This window comes from Ammodytes marinus (genome assembly GCF_949987685.1).
Source record: "Ammodytes marinus genome assembly, chromosome: 13".
Taxonomy (NCBI): Eukaryota; Metazoa; Chordata; class Actinopteri; order Uranoscopiformes; family Ammodytidae; genus Ammodytes; species Ammodytes marinus.
This window is the reverse complement of record NC_137217.1, coordinates 30,863,259-30,876,297: the sequence shown is the minus strand read 5'-3', so window position 1 is coordinate 30,876,297 and position 13,039 is coordinate 30,863,259. Positions and strand designations below refer to the sequence as shown.

The 13,039-nt window shown below is 40.0% G+C and overlaps 2 protein-coding genes across 2 annotated transcripts in view; one reads left to right on the top strand and one right to left on the bottom strand.

Annotated features, from left to right (window-relative positions):
* bbs9 (Bardet-Biedl syndrome 9) overlaps nucleotides 1-11,856 on the bottom strand; it is a gene marked incomplete at its 3' end in the record, with an annotated part of 197,269 nt that extends 185,413 nt beyond the window's left edge. The window contains exons 1-3 of the mRNA XM_080039665.1: nucleotides 11,741-11,856; nucleotides 4,278-4,397; nucleotides 3,797-3,953 (exon numbers count right to left, since the gene is read on the bottom strand). Coding sequence (XP_079895791.1) covers nucleotides 3,797-3,953; nucleotides 4,278-4,389 — 269 coding nt within the window. The 5' untranslated portion in view covers nucleotides 4,390-4,397; nucleotides 11,741-11,856. The remainder of the gene's footprint in view (nucleotides 1-3,796; nucleotides 3,954-4,277; nucleotides 4,398-11,740) is intronic.
* The window catches only part of LOC307260013 (uncharacterized protein), a 491,510-nt gene that overhangs the window by 468,572 nt on the left and 9,899 nt on the right, over nucleotides 1-13,039 (top strand). The gene's annotated exons all lie outside the window — the stretch shown is intronic.

The window sequence follows — 13,039 nt, the reverse complement described above, 5'->3', positions numbered from 1 at the left end:
TGCCCACCAGTTTTTCTTAACATGAGTCCTGTGCCAAACAAACTAAAAACCGCAGGTAACTAAACACAGCATGTTCCAAACAGGCTGATTCGGTTGGGTTAGGGTTAGAGCCGGAGAGAGATGATGTGGGAAAAGCCTTTGGGGCAAAACCACGGGACCTCTTCCCAGAAACATGCACTTATGGAAGGTTTCTGTTCACCCACGTAAGCTAGACAATTTTTTATTTTATTTTTATTTTTGTTATTATTACCATTGTAACAAATAATCTTTAAAAAAAAAAGGTGCAGACAATGGAATATGGGCGGAAAAATAATAATAATTCGGTCTGGCTTTTTGACAGTCGAATCAAAATTGTTCTATGGATTCCTGTCTTCATTTAAGAAGTGATTAAGAACTAAACTTTTGCATCAATTTTGCAAAAATAAATAAATAAATAAATAAATACATTTGAAATTGACTGATTGAGTGTCCAGGCACCACACTACTCTCTCACCAGCTTGCCAACATTCCCAAACAATGCAGACAGTCTTCATCATCTGCTTTGAATTGCAACTCCACACCCATATCCTCCCCAGTTATACAGTACAACAGAGAAAGGGGAATCTAAAGTGTATATGTATATATTTTTTTTTACCTTTATTTCTACAGGTAAATCCCATTGAGACCGAAGACTCTTTTGCAAGGGAGACCTGTTTTCCTTTCCCACGTTACCATTCACACACACATTCATACACCGATAGCAGGCCAACTATCGACATTCACACGAGGCAAGGTGGGTGAAGTGTCTTGCCCAAGGACACAACAACTATGACACAAGTGGCAGGGCGGGGATCGAACCTCCAACCCTTTGATCATCGGCCGACCTGCTCTACCAACTGAGCCACAGTCGCCCAAATGTACAGTATATGTACTCATATGTTGTAGATTATGTGGAATGAGAACTTTATCTAATTTTTTAAATATATCAAGTCAAAAGTCTTACATAACAGATTTTAGATGCAGCCTTTTCTCATTTAATAAATCAAAAAATATTATTGTAGAAAAAAAAATTATGTTTTCAAGAAGAAAACAGACAATTAACAACATATGAACAACTCCTTCTGTTATAACCTTCAGAATAGTGCTGAGAATTATTACAGGTATTGAATTGTATGTGCAGTGAGTGCAATAGACGGTTCAGAGTAATGAAAACAAACTAATGTTGAGATAATGGCCGTTAAAGATGCTTATATAGGAGAAATAAACACAAATAAGCGTTTTTCCACATTTCACACTTGACCCTTTGACTCCGAGGGTGTCACCTCCTAAAATCCAATTATACAGTGCAAACCCAAAGCAGGATTGGGCCCTTGGGATCTGACAGCTATGCTAACAACGTAGCGGTTACATTGACATGAAGCATAAATATGTTTTGGCTGGTTTGAGGCTGATATGTCGCGCTAAATCATGACATGGTGGTTTTGGGGTTTTGGGACATTGTGAATGTAGCGGTGAGTAAAAACCAGATAGATTTTTTTATGAATGAAATTGCAATGTGATGATTTATGAATGGACCTGTACATAGTATTTTTCGATTTATAAAATGGAAAAAATCCGGTATCCAAAATCTGTTTTGTAAAACACACAAATTAGTTAAAGGTGCAGTGTGTAATATGACATCATCAAGAAAGTTCTACAAAGTTCTAGAATGCAACGCTCCCTGGGTAACCCCAACCCTTTCGAATAATAACAGAAGCTACAGTGGCCTTCAAGGACAAGAACAATTCTAAATTTTAAACAATGCACCTGATGACATTCCAACTATGACACTTTCAAGATGGCGGCACTAGGCCTTGGTCCAAAATATGCAGAAACATGGACATATGAGACCCTTTCTAAGGGAAAAAATTATAATAAAAAAAAAAAAATTCAGCCATTATGCACTAAATTAAATGTACTTTCTACAAAATCTGCTAGGAAATAAAACCCAAAATTCTACACACTGCAGGTTTAATGTAAGTAATGATGATATATATACATTTAAAATGTTACTCTTATTCACCTGCAGTGTATCACTTTAAGACCTAAAGGTTGAGCTATGCATTTGTGATCCAGTGATGTAAGGTTACTTCTTGGCACAGGACTTTAGGCTAATGCCAATTTAACCTACAAACAGTGACACAGGTAACGGTCTCACGTATGGGACGGCAGCCAATAGGGAGGGCAGAGAGAGATTACCAGCTCCATCAATGATCCTGGTGTTAGGGAACTGATCTGTGCTCATTTGATTGGTCAGGAGAGGCCCCATGGTAAAGCTTAGACCAATAGTACAACCTGTAGTATCCTCTATGTTATGTTTATTTTCATGTAGATGAACTTAGTCGTACATATCTTAAAGGTTATTTGTGATGTTGGGTTGCATAGTAAGATAGTGGCTAGATTTGCAGATAATTGATAAAGGTAACATAATATTCCGTGCCGAAAAACAAAGGCGTACTCCAAAACAATAAAACAAATCTGCTAAAAGTCAAAATAAAATGCTCTCAGTTAGAAAACATTCGACATTTGGAATTGACATCCGGACAACACAGAGTCCACACATCTTCCGACGCAGGCTAAAAACACATCTCTTTTTTGAGCTAAGAAAGATGATGTTTTTTTTTTAAATGTAGTTTGACTTATTTAAAGCTAACTGACGTGATACTTGCTGTTCTGAGTTTGAGCGCTCATGGTGGAATGCACACTGGGTCTATTCGAAAATGTTTTGAGAATGTCATATATGGGATATATAGAGAACTTAATTTACAGGAAAAATTACAAACGCTTACAATCCTCCATGGCAGCACTACATTTCTATTTGAACCCTTTATGTGTGTGTGTGTGTGTACACTGTGGCCCCCTACCTGACCACAGTGACTGATATTAGACACAGAGTGATGTTGACAAAGTACAGACTGAGCGCTCACAGCCTGGCCATCGAGACAGGCAGGTATAAGAAAACATGGCTGCCCAAAGAGCAGCGGCTGTGCCAGCAGTGTGGAGAAGCTGCTGTCGAGACAGAGCAGCACTTCCTCCTGCACTGCCCCAAATTTAAAAATGTTAGAGAAATATATTTTAACAGATTCGGCCAAATACACCAAAATTTTAGAAGCTCCCCTGAAGAGCAATTTAGATTAGTTATGGGAGAGCATAAAGAGAGCTCCGTCCTTGCAGGACAGTTTATTTCGGCTTGCCACAAAATTAGGACATAATACACCAGGTCTCACTCACACACGCACGCACGCACACACACACACACAATATAATATTCATACAGATGTATATATCGTTCATATTGTATATTGTTTTATTTTGACACATTGTGTATTGTCTGAATATTTGTTCGAATTATTTGTTATCTGATGTTTGCTTTGGCAATAAAGCCAATTTTGAATTTGAATTTGAATTTGAGAGAGAGAGAGAGAGAGAGAGAGAGAGAGAGAGAGAGAGAGAGAGAGAGAGAGAGAGAGAGAGAGAGAGAGAGAGAGAGAGAGAGAGAGAGAGAGAGAGAGAGTGAGTGAGTGAGTGAGTGAGTGAGTGAGTGAGTGAGTGAGTGAGTGAGTGAGTGAGTGAGTGAGTGAGTGAGTGAGTGAGTGAGTGAGTGAGTGAGTGAGTGAGTGAGTGAGTGAGTGAGTGAGTGAGTGAGTGAGTGAGTGCGTGACTGACTGACTGACTGACTGACTGACTGACTGACTGACTGACTGACTGACTGACTGACTGACTGACTGACTGACTGTGTGTGTGTGTGTGTGTGTGTGTGTGTGAGGTTGTTACTTACGAGACGAACTTCCCGAGCTCCACCTGTATGATGGCATTCTGCAGCTGGACCTCCAGCAGCTGGGCCTCCACTGGGACAGAGGAGCCCTCACCAGGGGCACTGCTGTGGGGGGAGAAGACCCGCAGCATGCCCATGTAGCTGCCCACCACCACTTTGTCTACAATCACACAGAATGGGGACAGTTTAGAGAGAGAGAGAGAGAGAGAGAGAGAGAGAGAGAGAGAGAGACAGACAGACAGACAGACACAAAGACAGGCAGATACATAGGCAGACAGACAGACAGACAGACAGACAGACAGACAGACAGACAGACAGACAGACAGACAGAAACGCAGACAGACAGACAGACAGAAACACAGACAGACAGACAGAAACACAGACAGACAGACAGACAGACAGACAGACAGACAGACAGAAACACAGACAGACAGACTGACAGACAGACAGACAGAAACACAGACAGAAACACAGACAGACTGACCATGTCCGCTGCCACTGTTATCCACGTCTCCGACACACAGACATCCCTGGTCAAACTCCTCTCCTTCGCCGAGCGCCGCAGACCACCAATCACGCGCCTTGAACAGAGACATGCTGCTCTCTGATTGGACAGAGAGAGAGAGGGAAACAGGAAATGGTTTAGATATATTATGCTGGGTATGTGGGAATATTTCAAACAACAAATGGCCCCAAAACCATACACAATACATGACTTTAACGTTTAACGATAATAAAACAATTCAATAATTACAGCCTGAATTAAGAAAGGAACTCAGGAAACTTTATCATACATTTCATCAATTTGCATTAAGGAAACAGGACACGTTCTTCTTTTAATAAACAAAAACAAGGTTTAAATGTGAGATTAAATAATGAAATACTAAGAGAAACATCAACCTTCTAGCCACTACAAGAACACACTGGATCACAGCCAAGATTAAGGCTGTGTTCGGAAAGCCATACTAACGTCCTACTCTTACTCATTTTGACTTCAATTTGAGTATGTGACGGTTGGGTATGCGAGTTTGGGTATGCGAGAAATTCCCGGATGAGTACTAACTTCCGGGAAGATTTTGGGTATGGATCGATTGGATACTTTTCCTACTCAACCGCCCCACAATGCATCGCGTCTTTTCAAACGACAAGGAAGGTTTTTTTTTAATTCTTTATTTTGTAATTCTGCATTTCCTGCACAACACAGGACTGTATGTAACAATCTAGTTCTATATCTAACCTGTGGAGGGCGGCAATATGCTAAACAGCGTCTAAACGGCCGGAATCTTATAAGAAGAAGAAGAAATTCTTTTATTGCTTGAGTATTCTTCTTTATATATCCATGGTATACTTCAGTGTGAATGTTTCGACACACCTCGCATACACAATCGATCTTTGAGTAGACAGTATGTAGCATATAGATGGTGAGTATGTAGGATGTAGGATGCTAGTATGGCTTTCCGAACACAGCCAAACACTGGTGACAGCTACTGAATGTGCACCATGCTGACAACTGCAGCCAATAGCAGAGCAGTATCCCAATCACGTGACCCACTGTCTGTGTGTGTGTGTGTGTGTGTGTGCGTGTGTGTGTTTGTTAGGGGGGGCAAGCAGCTTTGCTAAGTGCTGAGCAGGTGGAATTATGAAGGTATATGTGGTGCATAAGTCTTTAGCACATGTAACTGCAGATTTCGAATGCGTAAACTGAAGTCACAAATGTGTAACAGTAGATTTGAAGTCGTAAATATTTGTTTTGCATGTGTACTCCAAAGTCACAAATGTGTAACAGTAAATTTGAAGTCGTAAATATTTTTTCTACCATTGTGGACACAAAATAGGGGCTACGAGTTCACAAATCGTTGTTACGGGTGCACAGATCCTATCCTGTGCATCGCAACTTCAAAGAGTCATGCGATTGACACTTTTGCTACAATCATTGCAGCACAGTTGGTGCAAAACACATTTGCACACCCGTGTTTCATAATGTGAGAACATGCCCAAAATTTGTGCATTCGTAAACCCAAATGTGAACTAACGCATCAGAAGTTGCACATCTGTGAAAAATGTCTTCACAAATAAAATTATATCGAGCACAGCATTTTAATGAGCGAGCACAAATCCATCGATACAACTGCTCGAATCTGTTCCTACAAGTCTAAACTGAGGGTTTTCTCTGCTCGAATCTGCTCCTGCAAGTCTCAGCAGTGGGTTTTTTGCAGGTAGATTTGCACCACGTCCAGCTGCTATGTTTGGTGCAAAAGTATTTCGTACCTGTAGAACAGAGTTGTATCCGTAGAAGGTGGGCGGGACAACATTGTCGTATCATCCAATGAAAACGCCGGTTGGGACCTGTGACGTCAGCATTTAAACAGACTGAGAGAAAGCCTGTTTCCGTCGTCTCCCTCATATGTCCATGGCTGGTCCATGGTCGTCTCTTTTCACCAGAAAATGTAGGAAATGTAATAATAAGGGAATTGAATAAGAGGGAACTACAGCGGAGCCTTATGCCAGTAGTGAAAGTCATAAACAAGTTTACTTTAGCAGATATAAGGGCCAGCGTCGACGTCAGTTAACGTCTGCTGTGTGATTGGCACTGGTGTAACTGTTTAAACATGCTGTTTTTCTCTTTAAAACCTTTACATTTTAATAAAAGTAGTTTTATTAAATAGAGAATGAATTTCCATTATATATTTTTTTAACCTTTATTTATACAGGTATATCCCATTGAGTCCGAAGACTCTTTTGCAAGGGAGACCTGTTCCCATTTACACGTTACCATTCACACACATTCATACACCGATAGCAGGTTAACTATCGACAATAGTTTATTGTCCCGCAGCCGCTGTCAAGGCTCCTGGCTGTTAAAACTATCTATGGTTAAAAGTTAAAACACACCACACGCAGGGGGTGAGGAGGACGTTGCAGGCATTGAGGACCAAAGTAAATAAAGTAGGCCTACATATCTTGCTGCAGAGTATTCAGCATGTATCTAAATCCAGAAATATGCTTATAAATCATACACTTAGTCTTCTAAATGTAGTAAGCTTAATTAATTTAAACGTGTGAATAGTGAAGTGAATAAGTAACCTACTCTACAAGGCAATAGAAAAGTATAGAGGACACATTAAAACTGAATTGGAATAATTGTTCCTCTATCTCACATTTTCCATGTGAAATTATCACTACTTGTATCACAAACTGATAATTACATGATCAGGTTTAACTGTGTGCTTATCCCCAGACAGTTCTGCTATACACCTTACCTCATGTGACGTGTCCAGAAGAACAGGGTACAAAGCTTCATATAACCTCATTTCAGTGATTACTTTAATTAATCACAATCACAAAGTGTCACACCATAACATTTTATGCAGTTTAGAACATGTTAATTCAGATCACGTGCTGCATTAATAAGTAGGTCTGCATGCTGCTAAAGCAAGACTAATAAATGCCCTATATCAATTATATTTATGATTTGCAGTTATCACATCAAAGCACAATCAGTACAAATGTATAGTAAAAGCTTACCCCACAAACAAATCACAAGATTTGGACTTTTTAAAATATTTGTGGATTTACTAAACATATACATACGGTCAAAATGAAAAATACAAATCAACCAGTTTAAAACTATAATGCACTCACAATTGCATACCTCCAAGTAAAGTTTTGTATGGCGTTATTTTATTAAGAGAAAATGAACAAAATACCCAAAATGCTCTGGCATGTGCCGGAACAAGACTTTATAAAACAAAACATAAAACTAGTAACTTAGTCCTTGGTCTGTAGCCCAACTGTTTACCATATTTAATCAAAATCTCCCCTACCTTTTTAATATGTCAAACAAATAAACATGACTGAGTACGTCACCTCATTTACTGCAATCAATATGATTATGAATTGAGTATGATCTGACTTTGTCTAGATTTATAATAATCACAATCTAAAAATTGAAAACAAATTGTGTGTAGAGTGTAGAGTCAGACTGATGTGCTGTGACTGCCAGGTGAGTTCCACGCTGCTCCATCTTCGGAGATCTTCTCAAGGCAGCAGGAGCAGTGAAGTCTTCAGTTATCTGGAGTGTCCTTCCCTCAGCAATGCATACACTGGGGACGGAAACAATTGTTAGATCCCATTAGTGATGTTATAGTAAACACATGACGGATAATAGTTAGGACTGACTGTAGCTGCTCACTGTACAATGGCTTCTCCCTGACAGGATGGAAACTTGTGCCAGGCCTTGTGCAGGACAGCCAAGATGAGTCTGTGGAAAAGCAGATTGTGCCATTCAGATGTTAAGATAATGTTAAGATTTATAAAATAAATAAAATACATGTAGGTGCGAGTTGATGAAGAACACAAAGCTAAAAACTAATCAATATAGTTTATTATAACAGCCCTGCAATTCATTCTCTTCGTGGGGGGTATCTTGTCATTAGTGACTTTTAAAATTAGTTGTAAATGTTTTTTTTCAGGCTGGAAAAACAGATATAAAATATGATTTAAACACGATGGAGCTGCACAATTAAAAAAAAATCCTTTGCATAATGGGACACTTGTCTACCTGTTTTTATTCAGAAACAGCAACATGATGTTGAGACGGGCTGAGCAGAATAGTATACTGCTCACATGTGTTTATTTGGATCTTCATAGCCACTATTAAGACAGAAAACGCTCTATATGAGGTCGACACATGCTAACATTACATCCTGATGTAAAACTAGTAGGCTATGTATGAAGGTGCCGATGTCCCAGAAAAGCAGACATACAGACACGCTGATTATTATTATAGCAACAAGACTCCAGTATTCAGCTGACTCATATTTCCCTGGCTAGCGCCGGGATTATTTTAACTGATTAACGGAAGGATTCATTGGTCAGCCTTCTTATTTTACGTTAACAGTTAATTATTAACATCCTTAGAAGTGACCAAATGCCTTAAAAAACGGTACATCCTTTAAAAGAATATGCTAACGAACATTAGCTGTTATACCCATTATGACTTGTTAGCTAGTGGTTAGCTATGCTGCCTGCAATACATTATAACCACACGTTGCTTCTCATCATTGAACGTATTATACCGACCAACTTTGAAGTTTAAAAACATAAGAAAACCAGACTTACAGTTCATAGTTTCCGTGGGATGGCTCCGTGTCCTGTAGGCTCTAGCTAAACCCTAGGTCTGTGTCCGACCGTGTGTCCGTGACCGTCAGTCCAGACACTGCTGCGGCTCCGGACAGAGATTGTGAAGCAGCTCAATTGTTTATTAAACCACCGCAGGTCCTGGTGTTTAATGGGTATCCCCTCCTCAACGTCACCGTGTCACATAATAAGCCTCCTGTCCTGTCTAAAATGATCGGGAAACCACCTCAAAGCTAGCTAACGCGGCTTATTTACTGTTACAGACACCTTGGACTACTTTTCCTCAAAGGCTGGAGTACATATAATGTAATTCTCCATTACTTAAAAAATGCAATGTAAAACTACAGAAAAAGAGTTCAATTCACTACTACCTACTACTTCGCATTAGTTTGATAGTTGTTGTTGCTCATTTAGTCATTTCCTACAATTTCTGGTGAAAAGGGACGAAGGAAAAAGGCTTTTCCTCCGTTTGTTCACATGCTGACGTCACGGGTCCCAACCGGCGCTTTCATTGGATGATGCGACAATGTTGTCCCGCCCACCTTCTACGGATACAAATCTGTTCTACGCATACGAAACACTTTTGCACCACATTTACCACCTGGGCGTGGTGCAAATCTACCTGCAAAAAAACCCACAGCCGAGACTTGCAGGAGCAGATTCGAGCAGAGAAAACCCTCAGCTGAGACTTGTAGGAACAGATTTGAGCAGTTGTATCATCGATTTGTGCTCGCTCATTAAAATGCTGTGCTCGATATCATTTTATTTGAGAGGACAATTTTCACAGATGTGCAACTTCTGATGCGTTAGTTCACATTTGGGTTTACGAATGCACAAATTGGGGGCATGTTCTCACATTATAAAACACGGGTGTGCAAATGTGTTTTGCACCAACTGTGCTGCAATGATTGTAGCAAAAGCGTCAAGCGCATGACTCTTTGAAGTTGCGATGCACAGGATAGGATTTGTGCACCCGTAACAACGATTTGTGAACTCGTAGCCCCTATTTTGTGTCCACAATGGTAGAAAAAATATTTACGACTTCAAATTTACTGTTACACATTTGTGACTTTGGAGTACACATGCAAAACAAATATTTACGACTTCAAATCTACTGTTACACATTTGTGACTTCAGTTTACGCATTCGAAATCTGCAGTTACATGTGCTAAAGACTTATGCACCACATATACCTTCATATGGAATGGGCAGCTAATCCTGAGAGACAGAATCCCATCTAGAGGACTGGAGAGACACTGGACGCTATAACATTGTTTTTTCAAGCACTGGTCAATTTTGAGATTTTTGTCGATGTTGCTTCCATAACATGTCTTCTTTCATACTAGTTTAAATCAAAAGGTCTAAAATGTACATGGAGGTGTTTATTTGACTAAACCTTGTCTGTTTGCATATGTGTATCTCTCTTATACAGCCATCTTTAACGGACATCATTTTTTATTTATTAATTAAATTTTTTTTAAGATATTTTTTTGGCATTTTTATGCTTTATTGATAGTGTAGAGAGAGACATAGTTGAAATGGGGCAGAGCGGGGAGTGACACGCAGAGAACGACCGCGGGCTGGAATCGAACCCGGGTCTGCTGCTGGCCGAGGCCCATGGGGGGGACGCCCTACCAAATGAGCTAAGGGCACCCCACTGCTGTTATTTTAACATGATTTTTTTTTCAATATATATAAACATATGTTGTTAATTGTCTGATGTATGATGATCCTTTTTTTTTTTTTTTTTAACACGCCAAAAATGACCTCTGACCTTTGATTTATGAAATGAAAAAAATCATCAGCATCCAAAATCTGTTCTGAAAAACTTTGGACACTGTCGTAAACATGACATTTTTTTTGCTTTTTTTTTAAGCTTTTTTTTTTATGCTTTTTTTTAGCTTTATTAGACAGCACAGAGTTGAAATGGGAAGACAGAGAGAGAGAGAGAGAGAGAGAGAGAGAGAGAGAGAGAGAGAGAGAGAGAGAGAGAGAGAGAGAGAGAGGGGGGGGGGGTGACCTGCAGTAAAGGTCCACAGGTTGTATTCGAACCCACGACCACTGCAACGAAGGCCGGAGCCAATATGGTACACGCTCTATCCACTACGCCCAACATAACGTTTTTTAAGAGATTTGAGCTCTGGCTTTACTTTTAGTTTCTATGGAAACATATGACCAATTTTTGTAAAACAAATATTTCAGGGGAAAAAATGTGATACAAAAAATAATTGTGTATTTAATAATCTGGCAAAAGTTTCATGGTGGTATTTGTAAGTCTATGAGGCTAAGCATCAGTTAGGACGGTTGTCAGTTGGATTGGAAGGTTGGCGGTTCGATCCCCCTCTTCCCCACAACATATGAAAGTGTCCCTGGGCAAGACCTTTAATATACTATCTATGGGCAAGACACTGAAGCCCAAAATGCTCCCAAAAATTAGCCAGTGCCTTATAGTCCTTATATCAAAGCATGGTATTTAACTTTGTGTGTATTTGAGCTGACACCTGTAGATGTATTCTGTTATATTATACGCACGAGGACTTGGAAACAGCAACTGCCACAACTGCCGAGTAAATTAACGTCACTCTTTTAAAGTCAGTTACAAATCGCGGCATCTTTAACAGGTGAGTTAACCTGACGCTAACGTCAAAACGTCAAACCCAAGCCAGCTCAATTGACTTTAGCTTAGCGGGCTAATTACCTAGCTCTCCAAGTTACCTGGATACTACACTATTAGGTCAAAAACAGTGATTTCAAATGCTCTACGCTAGTGATAAAACACGTCCGGGTTTGCTCGCGGGCTTTCGTTACCTTTACGTACTCTGGCCGCTTCGTAAAACCAGATTGTTTGTCGTTTCTCGCTCACACAAAAATCACATTCCTCTCCCTCTTGATAGCAGCCATCGTCCTGTTGTCATGGCACTGACGCTCAACGGAGAAGCCGGGCCGTACTGCGCATGACCGGAAATAAATTGAGAACTGGTGGCTGATGGGAAAATGAGTTTTTTTGGACTGAAGAGTTGTAAAAGTAACGGTAACCAAATAAATGGATTAAAAACACAGCAGTTTGTGAATATACAGAACTACAGACAGTTTTCACATACGTTTCAGATTATTTGCAGATGTATAATGTACATTATATGTGGATAAATGTAAACATTAAACTAAATATTGCATAAAAATGTCATATGATATGATGTAGGGTTATTCGTTCATGCACACTGGTCACTACAGTTACATCTATTTAAAATAGTTTTTCTTGTATTTACATTGGGGTCTGCTGGTAGTTGCACATCAACCATCAGTGTTGATCATTATCATCATCATCTTCAACCGCTTATCCAAAATCGGGTCGCGGGGGCAGCAGCTTGAGCAGGGAGCCCCAAACTTCTCTTTCCCGGGCCACATCAACCAGCTCTGACTGGGGGATCCCGAGGCGTTCCCAGGCCAGCGTGGAGACATAATCTCTCCACCTAGTCCTGGGTCTTCCCCGAGGCCTCCTTCCAGCTGGACGCTCCTGGAACACCTCCCTTATAACTATAATATTTGTATATTTTATTTGTTAAACATTTTACTTCAGAAAACAAAAAAAAGTATTTTCTTAATAATGAATGAAGAGGAGGAACCCTTACCTTATTCATGCATGGAAGGGTTTAACAGCATTCAAGAGGGAACAATACAGTGTGCATATGTTGGTTTCAATTCTTGTGTAGGGTACAATCACATGATTTTACATGTAAGTACTCCATGTATGTGTGTGATAACTTTTTTTATGGGTTTACGTCTTCGAAATGAAAATCTTGGGCTCGTCCGGGATTTGAACCCGGGACCTCTCGCACCCTAAGCGAGAATCATACCCCTAGACCAACGAGCCACAATCTCTTTGCAGCCTGACCTTGAATTTCAGATTTCACAATCACTGCACAGTACATGCCACGTTGCCTGGACATATGCTGCCTTCAGTTTGACTTATTATCATTCCTGGTGTTTGAGTGCCATCTACTGGTGAATAGTTGTATTACACCCAATTCTAATTTTACCAATTCTATAGCAGTTGTCTCCAGACTGCTACTTCATAGACTATCACTGAGTTCCAATCCCCATACTTCC